Raw genomic sequence first — 16,893 nt, 5'->3', positions numbered from 1 at the left:
TGCAAGAGAATCAAATGTGAAAGACTGCCACCTGTCGAATGTGAGAAGAACCATGAATTTCCTTATGTGCCACGCTGAAAAAATGTAGTGTACAAAACTGAGCTATCCTATGGACTATGCTACATCGGACAAACAGAGAGATGTGTGAATGACCACTTAAAGGGACACTGAGGAGAACTCTATCATTTTTTTTTTGTTAGCAAAATCTGATAGTTCGGCATTTCACGGCTTTGTTGCCGCTTGTCCGGGCGCGAAAGATGCATTTATTGCAAAGAAATTTGGATTCGAAGATGAAAAAGTTTTTCCCGCCGCTCTGATTCAAACTCAGGGAACTCTTATGACGTCTCAGAACGGAGTGACGTGATACTTGACGTAAACGCAGACTCCGTGATTTCTGACAGCTAGCGGTGCGGTGCGCAACCTTCCTTTGCTAGCCTCAGAGATTCGTGGTTTCCATGAATTAAGGAAAATTCTTTCAAGGTGGCGCCTCTTGTCCTAGGAAGTCATTACGCTTGTACTTGCGAGATTGGCCTGTGGCGGTGACACCTGTATTTTGGTTCTTGCTATTTTCTACATTACAAGAGCTTTGTTTTCAGTAAGAATGGCGTTTTTGTGATCAGGAGCTGCTATTCTATCGATACAAGCCAACTTCAATTTCTCCTCAGTGTCCCTTTAAGAGAACATGAACACTCCTTGAAACCACCCCCCAAAACCAATTTTGCTTTACATTGGCTTGAGTGCAAATGCACCCCATCTTTCAGCAGGACAATCATTTTGTACAAGCATAGAGACCAGAACATGCAGGAAATAGTTGAAGCGTTCCTGATTCATCAAAAGCAAGACAAGTGCGTGAGCAAACCATCTCTTGCGCTCACTCAAAAAGAAATTGATTAACTTAGCGGCTAAGTGACTAGTGCTGGTTTTACCTCTTTCCTTTAGTCGACATACTCAATCAGATAGTCAATCAGCGATGCAATGCCACGTGTTGGTCGTGCTTAGGTTCTCCTATTTATTGCGCCATCATAGCAATAAAATCGTCAGTCGTAAGTCAGCGCCTTTGTCTGTCCGCTATTTTAGCCCTGGCTAATTTTGTGCTGTACCTTTTCCTGCGAAATGTACTGACTAGCCCACACAAGTACCCTTTTGCAATACAATGCATCCACGCTAGTGACATGCTTCTTGCAGCAACGCGCCACCTGCCAGCGGGCTGGCAGAACATCACTCTCTATGCGTTGCTAGGTCTAGCCTGCTTCGCAATGAAGTCGCTGCCGATGGTGCTTTGGAAGTAGCCACTGCGTATCATAAAATGTCTAATTCTGTTACCAATACATTACAAATAGAATAACCCCATTAAAATTACGGTACAGTTGGATTCCACAACACCTTCGGCAGGAAAGCACTCCAGGCGAGGGTCACTGCTAGGCTATAGTTAGGTCAGCTCTACAGCATGACAGAGGTGTGGCGCGGAGATTGAGTACAAGAGACCAAAGATTGCCCTCAAGTGCACCCTACTTTTACGTTGTCACGCAGTTTTACAGTGCTAGCGCTGCCAACACACGCCCAAGGCCAGGCAGCCGACTCGTCTAGGAACGCGCAGCGTAGTACGATATATCGAATAACCATTGAAATTTCACTTCAATATACAACGGGACTTTCCTATACTTTTACACAGGATTTTCAAGATGGCAATCTGCGTGTTTGATACAGATAATAATTCGAAACCTCCAGATGTGATATATCCAGGCTCAACTGCATATGACCATTTTTTTCACGTCTTAAGTGACCTAAACATACCTTACACGCAACAGCCATCATTCAGCTGTTGAAAGCGGAACCAAAACAGCATCAACAAATGCAATTATAAATTACTTAGTGGTCATGGGGGAATACGACAGGGTGATCCGTGTATACTAATGTCTAAAGCATTATTTCAAAGAAGAAAATACGCAAGAAAAAGTTTGGCGTTCACACTTCTTTAAGAGCAACACCCTTATGGTTATACTGAAAACAGCGCAGGAGGCAGAGACAGTGATCACAAGAGTGCTGCCCTGAGTGGTCATTGTCTCTGCCTCCTGTGCTGTTTTCAGTCTGGCCAAGGCAGACCACCTGACCCTACACAGTACACTGGCAGCATTTTTGTTTCACAACTTCTCCACCTGTACTTAAAATTAGAATTAAAAATTAAAATAAATTGCATTATACCATGATTATAGGGTAATATGCAAACATTCTCCCCATCTTCCCCCCCTGCAGAACCTAAATACTCATAGCCATTTCCGAAGTTACACCATCATAGAAATGTTACATGGTATGATACAGACAACTGCCTAATAAACCTAAGCCGTATTGACAAGTCCGCTTTACCTAAAAAGGGGCTAATAAATTCTAACTGAAAGTAAAGTGGTGACCGTTGGGGAAAATTTTAGACATAACATTATTTTACACCATGAAGTGGCATCCACTATGCATGCAAATATTATTAACAGTCAGTGCTTTCAAATAAAACCTTAGCTCATGCACAAAGTGAGCCTGCTCCATGTCTATCGTTGCTGCTCCTAGGTAAGCAATTATATATTGCTTGGCAAGCAAGCTGCTAAGAAAAAGAAATTATGCTTTCAATATGCCAGACCAAATAACTAGCCATTAACGTAAGGAGAGCGCAATAAAGACATTGGATGAAGGCACGGAAGTAGAACGGACAGGCGCTATAGCACTCGTCCCCGTCTACTTTTGTGTCTTCCTTAATGTCCACCGTATTATACTCGCCTTATGTTGGTGATGGACCAACTAGCTCGGACCAAGCTTTTGTAATAACTAGCCAGTCTTTAGAAACTGGCACACACGAGAGGACACGCCGTCAATTACCAATGCAAACACATTTTGTTCTTTCAATACTGATATTAGACAATTCTACGAATATTTTGACCCCAACAAAAATCCAGAAAACCTGTTCTTTACTGACCACCTTGGAGAGTATCTAATCTGTTCATATCCAATTAACATCACTAAGGCAGTATCGCTATGGAGGCTACAAATACTAACACATTTAATATGCTCTGAGAAGAACCCACATAGTAAAAGGGCAATGCATCACTTAAAATCAACCCAAGGCCCAAACTTCAAACAAGAAAAATCCCAGGAATTTCCGGTATACAGAAAACAAATTTAGAGCCACCTACTTGATAACACAGAAGAGATTGACATTTGCATTGTAGACAGTAAAGTCAAGAAAGACGGCCCGTGTGGCACGGCCAATCCAGAGGTTCTCCTTGAGGTCAGCCATGACTTGCGTTGCTGCTTCCTTTGTAATGCCCAGGTCAGCATAGTAGCCTGCCCCACTGTAAGATGACAGCAGGCCCCAGTGGTCTGCACCCTTAAGCTCCTTTTCAGTGTGGTAGGTCCAGCTGAGAAGAAAAAGATAGGCAATAAAGACCCATGAGTCTCACTCAAACTAGGTTGCATTCTGAACTCACATCTCCTAGGCATGCATGAAGCACGCGGTGTCTAGAATAGCTAAATGGACAAGTTCATGGTCAATATTATTGGCATGAAAGCACAATGAGCAAGAAAGCCCTCATGCTGTTTTCAGTTTGCTTCTTCAGCACTGTTAATAAGAATACGAGGTGGGTAACGTGAGGGCAGAATAAATTAAGCAAGGTCATTTGAAACCCACACACTCAGAAACCTTGCAGGCACTTACACACCTATGTATTATTAAATTACAGCAAAGAAATTTTATTATTAGACATGTTGGTATATTCTGAATCACCTTGTCTTTTTGATTATCAGCAAAGAGAGGGGATTTACGGAAAAAAACCTCAGAGGCCAGCCTGATTAATGATTGTTCGGACAGCTACTAAGCACAGCAGAAAGGGAAACGGTCTAAAATAAATGATATACGTGCACAAACGGGCTGAAAACAGTAATTACAATGACATAATTGGGAATAAAACAAGATATCAGCCAAGACTCTACACAACAGCAGTGGCTACAGCACGACCTGGCAATAAAGCAGCAATATTTAAAATGGGCAGCACAAATGGCAATTTGCTAGCTTTGTCTTTAAAAACAGGACTGTCCTCATTTTCCTACACAAAAGGCACCAAGATCTAACGATCCTAACAACAGAACTTACTGGAGGTTCATTTCACTCAGCTAGCAGTATACAGTATCTGCAAGGGAACTGTCCTTTAATATGGCTCAACTATTGCAAAAGATAAAAAAACACGGGGCTTTCTTCTGCGTTATTCTTTAAGTTGTACATTTTACCGCTACCAATGAATTAGGAAGGAAAGTAGGACAAACTGCCCAAGCAACCAATGTGCAAATAGCTGCATTATTTTCTGTGGAAAGAAGCGGCCTCTGCATCACAGACGTGTGATGTCTGTTGTAGTAAGCAGTCGCAGCAGATCGAAGACCAGAGACAAACATGACAAGTGCTGTGAAAAGTAGTTGCAAAGCATCTGTAGTGAGCCAACATGTACACACTTGTGTATAATGCTCCGCATGGCTACTATGAATAGGCCATGCAACCACAGAGTTAAGTTACCACTAAAGGGGCTGTACAGCATCATTATGCACTTCATGCTAAAGAACAACAGATTGAATTCTACCTGAGCTGTCAACAAAGTTTCTGTCAACAAAAATGGCATTAAACAGTGATGTAAAAATGCCTTTCATAAGCCTGGAGAAGTGTAAAAAATGCAAGGCAGATCAAAAACTTAAAAGTGAACCACAAAAAGTCTTTTCACTACATACAAAATTTTCAGTTTCCATATGACATAGCATAACATTCCTAATAAATAGGATTTCTAAAACATCATCTTGAATGTCTTGGGAGCTGGCGATATTCATCAAATTTACCCATTCGTTAAATCTAAGGTCTTCAATTAAAGTAGTAAAAACAAATTAACACCCGCCTGAGCATAACCATGCAACTAATGAGCAATACTGCCTTGAATGAAATCTGCTCCACCTTAAGTAATTCTCCTCAGTATATTGGACTAACCTAGGGGATAAATTTGCTTGTCTACCACAGACTGCAGCAAATGCACCTCATCCTGAGCCATTCAGAATGGCTGCAGAAAACGCTCACAGGCATCACAAGAACAAAAAAACAAAACAAAGACAGTGAGGCCCTCTCTCTCCACAACTCTTCCAGTAAGTCACATCATGTGTTTGAAAGTTTGCAAACAAAAAAAAAATGTTTAAAACCGAGTTGTTCCTAGTGCTTTTCAACCTGAAAAGTAATCCCTAGGGCAGCTAACCCAAGTTCTCTGATCTCACATGCACACAGCAGGAGAGAGAAGCTAAGTACAGGGCAGAAGTGGTAAAACTAGTATATAGAAAGACGTACGCAGAGCCGTTCATGAGTCCAAAGGGGCCCTTCTCCTCAAAGTGTGGGGAGTAGCTGTCGAAGCACTGGGTGATGGCTTTCTTGAAGTCCGAGTGAACATTGCACGAGTCATTGCGAACCCGCAACTGACGAATGCGGGGACTGCCCAGCAAGCGATTCTCGTAGAGGATGTTGCGATCATCTGCTAGGGTGCTTTGGTTGTTGTACCAGTTCTCCCAGTAGAGAGCACCCAACATCACATCCTCGACGAACTGCATCCAAGAGAAGACCAACAGAAAATGAAAGTGTCTTGAAAGAATGGTAAAATTAACATTACACAGAGACCTTCTGTCAGTGACATCAAGTGGTGATGCACATCTTGATTATAATGTACACCGGATATGTGCACATTAAGGAATTTTTAACCAAGGTTCCCATGATATGCTCTGTGTCAACCAATGATTTGGTCTGGCAGATCAGGTGGCCCCCTTTTCAAGTATTTATCCCACCGGAAAAAGAAGTAGCAAGCCAGGCACAAGAATCGTTACAAAACTGCCACGCTTCTGACAGTAAAGGGGTTCAGACCAGACATATGAACAATGCTCTTTGACTAGATCACAGGACTTTCTGTTAAGGCATCCTTTGCAACCAGTATTGTTGCTTTCATAACAAAAACTCACTGCATCATCAGTTTCTTCAGTATGCCTGCCTTTTATGTCTTCCCTTTCCCCATTCCCCTTCCTTTGTGCGACGGGCAAAAGTTCATTCTTTTCATGCAGCCAATGCCAAAATCAAAGAGCCTGGACAGGAGCTGACATCATGTTATGCAATGAGTCTTCTGTAGCAGTCCTGGTGCTTAAATAGTCTGCAGTTTTAAAGCAGTTCACACCACACTAAGGGCTTCAGGACACAAGGAGTGTTACATGAGCCCTACAACACACACTGCTTCCGCATTCAATAGCACACAGTGTGCTCCTTACTTTTGGCACAAACTGCCCATGAGGTGACTTCCATACAGTGGAACATGAATTAAGTGGGAACCATGTATACGTACCGACCAGAAATTGTCAAGGCTAGTGGAGCCTCTCAGGTTGCTGGTATTGTCCTTGAAGGTGGAATCCAAAAAGAGGTCGCTCATAACTTTTGTTTGGTAGTACATGGTTGGGCTCATCATCCCAAATGTCACTGCATACAGCAACGATACAACAGATGTTCAACAACAGTATTGAGGTTGTGGCTGGCATCTGCTAGTCAGCCAAAGTTAGAAACCAGAACGCTTATGCTACATGTAAAATTTCGAATGTGAACATTTCAGCAAATATCTGCCTGGTCGAGAGGAAAATTTGAGAGAAAAAACTCTGACACTCCTACCAAAGTCTCATGAAAGAAACGACGTGTCAGCATCAACTCAGCACCTTTTTCAGTTGGTGCCGAATCACTTGTTCTCTCATGCAACTTTGGTCGGAGTGTCGCAGTTTTCACTCATGTAAATCTATACAAGGGCACTAACGTACATTTAATTTTGTCAAACGATTATACTGATGTCAACTGTACAATGTCTACTAGTATACGGCCTCACAAACTTAAACCCCTTTTATTTGGAATTGTTAGCCACATCACTCAAACTCACACGTGACTTCCGATGTTGACACGTGGCAACTTGAGATCACAACATAGAACATCAGTAGATAAGCATATTGTGATATCAGCAAAATACTAAAGCAAAAATTAAAAAAGGTCCAACTTGTTCTAAAGTACTTTGATCACTAGTTTAAATTGTCATGAGTTGGCTTTATTTTTGTTTCTTTTTTTTCTCAGCGCAAGGTGGTAGAAACAAATGGGTTCCTTTTCATTTCATTTATTAATACCTTCAGGGCCGTTTGGCATTACAGAGTCCCCTGACAACTCAATTATTTTTGAAACAGCATTTAGCATTTGACATTCGATCTAACATTTATTTTTTGGCCATTACACTCTGAAAGCTGCCAATATTGCACGGTGCATCCTGAGTAACACTTTTAAGTGCAGACTAAAACTTTACACATTTGAACATATTTTGGACATAAAAAACAAGCTCCTCAGCAGAATTATACAAGATCATTACTTTCATATTTGAGTGTCTCTACCACAATATAAACATGTCAGATAAATGAAAAAAGGTTCCATAACAAACAGCCTCCTTTCAAGCAATGCTTAGAGCTCCTAATTCTCCACAAAATTACATCAACATGCATTTAAGAATGTGTATATTAAACTGGCACCATCAAATGCATCATTAACAATGGTTAGCTAACATAAGGTATCCAGTATATTTCTAAAAATTTTCACCAAACGGGTGTTTATGTCAAATGAAAATAATCTTGAACATCCCTTATTTTCCAACATATTGTCTACAATAATCAAGACGCAAAAAAGTCTGCAACTTACGTATGCAGAGCACTACCAGGAAGACCACATAAATCAACAGTTCTCGCAGGGTCGTTCGAATGTACCACTCTCGGTCTGCTTTGGCCCCGCCCAGTTGACGGGTGGACCACAGTCCTGCAAAACACATTCAGAGAAGTCGAAATTACCAGTGTTCATCTAAAAAAAATAAGTCATGCATTTGCATGCTAACGATATTACAGCAAATTCTGGACTGCAGCCACTTCCGAGGGTTGCTCTCCATTGTCTTGCTGCTGCAATCCTGCCATCACATATACATAAATTGCAGTCTCTCCTTTTACTGGCAACATACACAAGACCACACAGCCACTATGTGCTTGAGTGAAGTATGTTGCATCTTACTCAATGCTTGTTTCAAAAATAGTTCAAGCATACGTCGTGGCAGTTAGAATGGCTGCTCCTCCACAATACCTTGTTTTTGAGTGGATATGCTCTAACTAGTGGCTTCGGCATCTGTCTCTTCATAATTAAGTACGAGTCCTACAGGCAAGCCAAGATGTAAAAACAAGGCAGGTACTCGTTACTTCTAATTATTCGCCCACCACGTTTTTTCGTCCTTCCTACGGCGCCTGTTTCAGCTGCTACTCTACATTAAAGCTGCCTTTGCGAACAATATAAAAAATTCCGTAATCCAGTACTTTACCAGATCTCCAGTTTCAAGGGGTATCGCCAGGACATCACGCCGCAAACAAGTTAACATGCTTTTGACCATGCTTTTGGCCATCATACTGAAATCACCCCTGTGACGATGCACAACTTAGTGTACACGTTCAACAGATGACCTCCAAGGCTTTCCTTTCCAGTCCGGGTCCCACACCCACAAACTTTTACGACACGTCATAACTAGCTATTCGGATTGATTCAAGCGAGGCATCCAGGTTGTGCGCAAAACCGAGACACGAATTTAATTCATCCTTGCGCGGCCATTAGCTCGCGTGCGGCAGCGCCAGGCAGCGCGCGCAGTTGCTCACGTGCCCGCCAGGCAGCGCTGCATTCGATAGCGGGCAGTGTGCGAGCTAAAACCGAAATCGAAAGTTCGGAAATCACTTCTGGCGCTCAGGAGCCGCGTTCAGTACGCTCGCTAGCTGGCGATATGCAGTACAAAATGTCAGAAATAACGAATTCAATTTTTTTAAAGCGAAAGCGTAAAGGCTCCGTGTCGCAGGAAAGCCGGTGTTGGCGTTGCTGCCGGCGTGATGAAAAAATCCGGACTGGTCGAAAAGGTGTCTGTTACAAGAGGCTGTTACAGACGGCGAAAGAATAGAAAACAAGGGACAGCACACAGCATGGAGGCACGATAACACGAGGCTTACCGTGTGCTGTCCCTTGTTGGCTACAATTTTAAGTGAAATGTGATCCAACTAGCTCAGATCCAGATTATCCTGAAAGAACAGAGCCAAAAGGAGGAGCAGAAAGGACGAAACACAACGCTGTGTTCCGACCTTCCTGCTCCTTCTTCTGCCCGTCTTAATTCCTTGACCATATGGCACTGTGGCATTATGACCTTAAATCCACAGCAGCAACTAGCCCAACAGTTAACTCTTCTGCGGTACATAGTTCTTGACTTCACTATGCCAAAAATACAATTCGCCACAGTAATGCTGCAAATTAACCATGTGCGCTAATTCTCTTTCACGTTAGCGCGGTTATTGTCAAGCCAACCACCAAAAATTCCCCGGTTAAAAGGGGCGCGCAAAAGTGCTTTCATTTTCTAATTCCACGTGATACAACTATTTTCTCTCGGACCTCGTACGTGCGCCTTTGCATGCTCCAGCGCGCAGCTCTGCATGAAATTACCGAAATGAGATGTGCTAAATCTATCATGTTTTCCCATTTCTTAATTAACTGAATTCCGCTATGACGCTGCATTGTACACTTCTACTGTTTTATTTCTTGTATCCCTGAGTGTCCGCTGCTTACCCGTAATTAACGCTTGCGTGCGTGACTTCTGCTGCCGCTCTTTTGAGTTTATATTTTTAATCTCTCACTTTCTTTCTGTTCTGAGGTGTCTCACTTGTACGCCCCTTTTTACATTGATAGCCAAAGGTTCCGCTTCTAACAAATTCTATGACGCTAATGGTAATCTGGATAATTCTGTTTACAGTCGTGTTACAGGTCGCGATGTGTTTAGCACCGGATTATTTTCTTTGCCTTTCTTTTCTGAGGATTTGGGGGGGGGGGGGGGGGGGAGACGCGATTTTGAATTTCCAAGGTAAGGAGCGATGCGCCAGCACTCACATGCACTGCGAAATTCGATTTACCGTGCTCGGACTACCCCCGTCTGGCGCATTACCACGACGCGTTCCCCTAGCGCATCGCTCCCGTTTGCATAGATGCGACGCGCTGAGTGTCACATTCATATAAGCGCGGCTACTAAGGTGGATATGGGTATTGGAGTCATACGTCAGGAGCCTGGTCAAGCAAACAAACAAAAAAATAGAAGACCTAAGCTTATCGGCTTAGTGCATTAATGGGCGAAATCTGACTGGCGGCCGAGAGGTCTGCAGGAGAGGCAGGCCTGTTTTGATGTTTCACATGCGACTCCCCGGTTGGGCGTCTCGTTGGCCTGTTTCTCTACGCTCAAGTGCATACTCGGCCTTCTTCCGCTTGCGATCTGAGGTTCGATCCCGTTCCCGGCGCAGTTCAATAGAGAGTTCTAGTTTCACGTACGTAGAGGGTTCACGTACGCAAACGTGAGAGGTCTACGTAGCGTGCACAGAGGTGGTTTGAAACCCTTATAGTTACACGTACGCCAAACACGCCGCGCGTTACGCCTAGCGCCATCTACTAAGAAACACAGACACTGGTTGTAGCCAAAATCATCCAAGACAAGTCATTAAGCGAAGTCATTCATAGCGAGACCGTTGCTATGACGACGACCAACGCTGCTTCGTCAGGCTTAGCAGCTGAAAAATCGCCCTTCTGTCTGAAAAACAAAAGCTATTTGTCGCTTGAAACCTTATGCGAGGGTAAGAATGGGCAAATCGAAGCCGAATACAGCAGTTTAGAACACCATATCGCCTCGAGGGATTAGCGACGAAGCTGTTATCGCCGTGAAGCGGCGGGCAGGGTGCCGCCATGTTTGTCAACGCTACGTACGCAAGCAACGCAAAGACCGCAACGTAAAAATCCGAATCTCACGTACGTACGTGAGACTCGCGCATACCCTTTGCGTTCTGCGCATGCGCACTGGTCACCCGTAAGAGCTCTACGTACGTGAAGCTTCTACGTACGTGAAACTAAAACTCTCTAATGACTCCGGGGCCCGCTTGCACGAAGCAAATTAGTCCCAGTGTTGAACCCGGCCGCGGCGGCCACGTTTCAACGGAGGTGAAACAGAAAAGGCGCCCGTGTGCTGTGCGATGTCAGCGCACGATAAAGATCACTAGGTGGTCGAAATTATTCCGGAGCCCTCCACTACGGCACCTCTTTCTTCCTTTCTTCTTTCACACACTCCTTTATCCCTTACCTTACGGCGCGGTTGAGATGTCCGCCGATATGCGAGACAGATACTGCGCCATTTCCTTTCCCCCAAAACCAATTTTCTTATTTGCAGCCTAAACCCTCCGTTGGTTTTTGGAAAGGAATTGCGTATTACTGGCTCACAGGGTCAGTGGACACCTCAGTCGCGCTGTGAGGTGGCGGTGGTGTCCACCTAAATAACACGTAACGCGTTACATGTCTGCCGTCTGTACCCCCTGAATGGCTCTTACTATATGGCTTGTACAAATTTATTACACCTTTTGCTGTAAAATTTGGCAATACACTGGCCAGAATGACCGATCTGGAGAGTGCCAGATCACGGGGCTCTCAAATTCATCACAATACGTTTCTTTTTGCTGTTTTCTTACGAAGGAAGAGTGCCCGTGCACGCGCATTTCGCTCTGCTCTGAGCCAAGATAATGCTGCGCGGCCAGCATTTAGTGTTATATAAGCGGAAGATTAAATTACGAAAATATTTGCGGATTAATAGACATGTGGAATTGTGTACGAAGACCGGACGTGCTAAACATTTTTGAAGAGGTGCTCCGGATGTGAGCGGTTAGGCATGTGCACGACTGATAGCAATGCAGAAGAAAAAATATAACTAAAGAAATTAAAAATACTGCTTCTATGTATAGTTTACAATTATCTATCCCTTCCGTTAGAGCGAAGTAATTTGGCAGAACAAAGCAATCGTGTTTTTCCCTCTTGCTCTGTCCTGACCGGAGTTTCATTATTGCGCTTTGGAAATAAATTGTTTTCAGGTGTAAGCGAGCGCCTGTCGCTGTCTGCTTTTCCTGGTACAGTTTGTCAGTATACTGCCTAGCCTCACGACATGCCTCGATTAGCTCAGAAACGCACGTCACGGCAAAGTAATTTATGTTCCTGAACCGATAAGTGACATTTATTGTCGATTTAGATATGACCGAAAAATATGATCCCATTTCAAAATGTTTTAAAAGAGAAAAAAAAAAATAGATCAGTTGCTCGTAGTATCGTGCGAAAAACAACATAAAAGAAAGCGCCCGATTTCCCCTACACTCGCGTCTGGTGATAACAGAGGGCAGAACTCGAGGACGCGTTTGAGCACCCTCCTCGTATGTGGGAAATGTGGGGTCCAGTCACGAGTGCCCCCGTGTATAGCCATCGATTTTTCAACGGCCTGGTGCCTAGCTTTCTCTGGGGGTGAAATGCTTGAAAAAAAAAAAATGGGGGGAGGGGGGTCTTTGACTCCACCTTGTGCGGACCAAACTCGTTAGTCATGGCACTCTTTGTCCAAGCTGTCCATATATGTATACCGTTAAGAAATCAAATCATAATCAAAATTCAGACATATAAGCCCATATATGGCATACGAACTCTGCAACCTATATGCAAATCTCGATGGTGTGATCACGGTTGATGCGAATTTCGGGGTGATGAGAATTTTGTGCCAAGCACTGACACCAATTCTACAAGTACGTATAAAACATTGCGTTTCCCGTTGATTAACGCCTGTGCCGGGCAGTAATATGAACAGCCGAGCCGCCGGACTGTATCATGATGCAGTCTCTGGCGCTCGAGCTCCTATCCGCTGCTCAGACAACCACGGTCACACTGAGTAAGAACATTTGCAGGGACACTGCTTGAGGGCAACTCCATGCATTTTTTTATCTCGGTGAATGTCGACTGTTAGGCCTTTTGTGACTGTGTTGTGTGTTCGGCAGTGAAGTATACTCACTTATAGCTGAAAAATTTGGAGTTGAAAATGAAATATTTTACTTCTGCCACTCGATTCAAACTGGTGACGTTGATGATGACGTCGAGTGAATTTTAGATTCCGCGAACGCCGCTAAACCGGCTGACGATATGGTCTAGCCTCAGAGCATTGTGGACTTGTTTACCATGAACCAAACAAGGATATATGGAGCTCATTTGCATTCGCATTCCTATTTCAGTTTCCTTAGGATGGAATGAATTTTGGGCGTTGGCAATGCATTCTATGCGACGCAAAGAAATTCGTATGATCGTGTTTTGGTTTTATGGTTTATGATTATGGTTGATGCTTTGATTTTAAAACCATAAAACCAAACCGCGGTGTTTTTGCTAAGGTTACGTGCGATCGTACTTTACTGCACTTTAGCAGATGACTCTCGAATATTACTGAAGTGCAGGCATTTCTTTGTCGTAGTACAGCTTTATAACTGCACCGTTTTTCAGATTTAGTGTGAACAAACAGTTCCTTAATATTCGCATATATATTTTTCTTAAATATCTCCGCTCGAACCATACCATCACTGCGCAAACGTGTTCCTTTTGGGTTGTTTTTTTAACGTTTGTTCTCAACTCGCCGAGGGGTCTCAACGGCTAGGACGGTTCAGCTACTGTAGCTACTGAGCGAAATGCAACAACTCCCGTGTGTCCCAAATTTCGGTGCATATGACAGAACCGCGGGTAATTCAAACTGATCCGGAAGCCTCTACCTCAACGCGCGTTGAAACCGACCAGAATCTGGCACCTGGCCGCAGCGGGTCCTTCGATCGCCAGACAGTGCTAGGTTCTATACTGCTTGGACGCAGGGACGGCACCATCGGTCTCTTCTGGAGTGCATTAGAGCTGCAAGTCTTTTTTCATTCATATATCGCCATCCCCATTTCTTTGACCGACCTCGGGAAATAAACATCGCTTTAAAGAAAGACAGTACATCCTAAAACGACCCTGAAAAAAGACTAAGTAATAGTTTTGGACATTTAACGGTCAGCCTATAAAGAACATTATCATAGGAAACATAACTATGGCCTGTGATATTTTTTTTTTCAGTTGAACAAATGGGCAAAGGTCGTATATAGTTTCCACTCGTGAAGCCTGCAAGTTTCAGGCAATATGCAGCCAAAACGCATGGCAGTGCGAACACTTCGGGTAGGCATGCAGAAGCTGCATGTGATGAAAGTAGCAGAGTTTAATCGAGGAAGTGTAGCTGCGGTTACGAGAAGAGCCGTGATTTTGAGTGACATTATGGAGTTTCTTTTGTGGCATTTTTTGTTGAATAGCGCGGATCTGGAAGTGTCGAATTGCCAGGTATATAGTCATCACACTTGCTCCGCAAACCGCGCAGTGATATTTTGAAAATCTCGCCAGTTTGTGCATTAAGGCGTCTAGTAGACGATCTGATACTTTTACTGCGCAGTCGAGTTGCGAAGTTCGCGCGTGTGCGCCCTAAAACTATGAATCGTGGCTGCAAAATTATACGAACCAGTGGCACTTCTAATATCCTAAAGTGTTGCAGCCGCTCCGCATAAGCTTCAGGTCCACACGAGAAAATCGTTCGGAGGCCGCTTGCAGCCGTACAGTACCGTTCAGGCGTGCGCCTATACGAGGAAAAGCTACAGTTCCCTCTACCAGTTAGGGAATTTCCCATGGCTTCTTTGCTGAAGCCAAAAACGGATGAATCTCTGTGTCGGAGGTAGTTGAGATTCCCGGGCAGTGCTTTGCCCTTTCAAGCGACACGAGTGGCCAGGGTGGGAGTAACAAGAAGAGTCATGAGGCAGGCCCCTCTGTTGGCAAAACATAATTCCCCTCACTTGCCAGGAAAGCTCACTTGCTCAGCAGTCTCAGTCTCACCGAACGGTGGCCTGACTGGGCCGAGAATGCAAGGAGGGAGTCAACAACATAAAGGCTGCTCCCGACGTCTCGAGTGGCTGCGGTCACTGGCTCCAAAGTGTTTTCCCCTCCTCTTTTCTTCGTCTCGAAATACACCGCCGCCGCCAATAATCCTGCCACCAACCCCACGTGACCTAAATCGCACCCGAAGGAAAAATAAAGCTCGATTTCTGGTAGAGGCTCGCACCAGAGGCCAAGCTTTATTTTTGTTCGCACCTTGTAGCCAAAGGGGTCACTTAATTTTCCACCCGCCGCGGTATTTTAGTGAATACGACCGTCTGCTACTGAGCACAAGCCACAGGGTAGACCCTAGCGGTGGTGGACGCATGTATACGGCGGAGAAATGCAAAACGTTCGTACCCTGAGATTTCGCTGCACCTTAAAAAAACCACAAAGAGTCGAAATTATCCTAGAGGCCTACACAGCGGTCTGCCTCGCAGCCTACAACTCTGAGTTTTGCCCGCAAAAATCCACTACGTTTTCTTCCATCAACGAAGACACTGGGATGCGCCTGAAGAAGGAGCGACTCCTTGCACCATGCTCTTCTGAACCGTTCGAACGGCCTAAAGGAAAACTGACTACGTTTTCAACATGGGCTAAGTACACCATTTCCACAAGTTTCCCGGCCGCCTACCGATTCCGGCCTTCGTTTAGTGCACTGGAGGCGTTTAGTACAAATGCAGGCAATTATTAATAAAGACCGCCTTCTATGGCGCAAGTATTGTGCCTTTTGTGAAGCACGCAAGCCAATATATATGTGGCAGTACTCCCAGATTGCCACAAATGCAGTCCTGAGCGTCAACATTTTGGCCTATCACACATGGGACGAGACAAGCGCTTGCGTTCAAGGGACTTTTCGCAATAAACCCATGCTGAACGAAGAAAATAAAGCTTTTTTTCGAAATATTGCTACCGCTCTAAACTAGGTGATTGTATGATTTCCAGTGTAACCCCATCAGGATCCTTTGTTCGACTCCAACGTGCCAGCAGAGTAAGCGCACATTAGCTAACAAGCATAGACCGGTAAGTGCTCTACCAAGCGGCATATGCACAGCAGCTACTTATGATCGAAACTCCTCGCAAGCGCTATGCATCAGTGCTGCTTTCCAAATTCAAAACCCGCGCTAAATGACGTCACGCCGCGCCGTCGGCACCGAAATTGCATTCAGGCCAATCAGCGACTGCGGGTGTGTCCCAGGCTCGACGCGCCTGTTCTAACCGCGCGGTGGGCGTCCGTTTCGCGGTTCGCACAAAAGTGTTGCTGTCTTGGCCTCTCAGCGTGTGAAAGACAGTGCACGGGGGCCAAGAAGCGAACGACAATTTGCTTCTTGGCCGCGCGTGCGGGCAGCGACAACAGCGGAACATATATACTCACCCCGAAGCCCTCTCAGGCAGCTTGCGAGGCATCCTTTCTGCTCGGGAACGGTAACGACTTCGCTGTCGTCGACGATTTCGAACTGGTCGTTCGCGCCGAAGGCTTCCAGGTCTCGCGACTCTTCGCGCGTAAGCTGCGCCGTGTTCCAGGCCGGACGGCCGGCACTGGTAGGTCTGACCGAGCTGCGTGGTCTCCGTCCGCTGTTCGGCCGAGAGTCGGTTAGGTTACTTGCCGGGTTGCTCATACCCCGTTCAAAGCGCTGCTGACAGCTGTGGACGCTTCTGTAACGCTGCAATACTGGGCGCTTGAACGGAAGGCGATCCGCGTTTCGTACGTAGAAACTGCAACTCTCGGCGCGCAACTCGTGTCGAGTCCGAGGAGCAGCAGAGTACTGCGACAGAAAACCAACGCGTAGCGGTAGAGAGCGGCCGACATGCGCTCCTTCGAGGTTGGCTGACCTCGCCTAGCGATTGGCTCGGACCGCGATGACGTCATTCGAGAGGGCGGTTGGCGGTATTTGTTAGGAGTGGGATCACGGCCGAGGACAATTTAGTCAGAGTGAGAGTGTTTGCCGCACGTTCTAGCTTGTTTTTGTTGTTTCCATGGCTGAGTGAGG

The 16,893-nt window shown here is 45.1% G+C and overlaps 1 protein-coding gene across 2 annotated transcripts in view; it reads right to left on the bottom strand.

Annotated features, from left to right (window-relative positions):
- LOC144115482 (polycystin-2-like) overlaps nt 1-16,680 on the bottom strand; it is a 53,009-nt gene extending 36,329 nt beyond the window's left edge. The window contains exons 1-5 of one of the 2 annotated variants that reach the window (XM_077649883.1): nt 16,278-16,680; nt 7,763-7,876; nt 6,390-6,520; nt 5,357-5,607; nt 3,180-3,404 (exon numbers count right to left, since the gene is read on the bottom strand). In XM_077649883.1, the coding sequence (XP_077506009.1) occupies nt 3,180-3,404; nt 5,357-5,607; nt 6,390-6,520; nt 7,763-7,876; nt 16,278-16,521 (965 nt within the window). In that variant the 5' untranslated portion in view covers nt 16,522-16,680. Of the gene's footprint in view, nt 1-3,179; nt 3,405-5,356; nt 5,608-6,389; nt 6,521-7,762; nt 7,877-8,423; nt 8,726-16,277 lie in introns of those variants that run through there. The other variant, XM_077649884.1, reaches the window with a different exon arrangement.
- Between the last annotated feature and the right edge of the window lie 213 nt (nt 16,681-16,893).

Source organism: Amblyomma americanum, chromosome 1, assembly GCF_052857255.1.
Source record: "Amblyomma americanum isolate KBUSLIRL-KWMA chromosome 1, ASM5285725v1, whole genome shotgun sequence".
Classification (NCBI taxonomy): Eukaryota; Metazoa; Arthropoda; class Arachnida; order Ixodida; family Ixodidae; genus Amblyomma; species Amblyomma americanum.
This window is presented reverse-complemented; position numbering and strand designations above follow the sequence as displayed.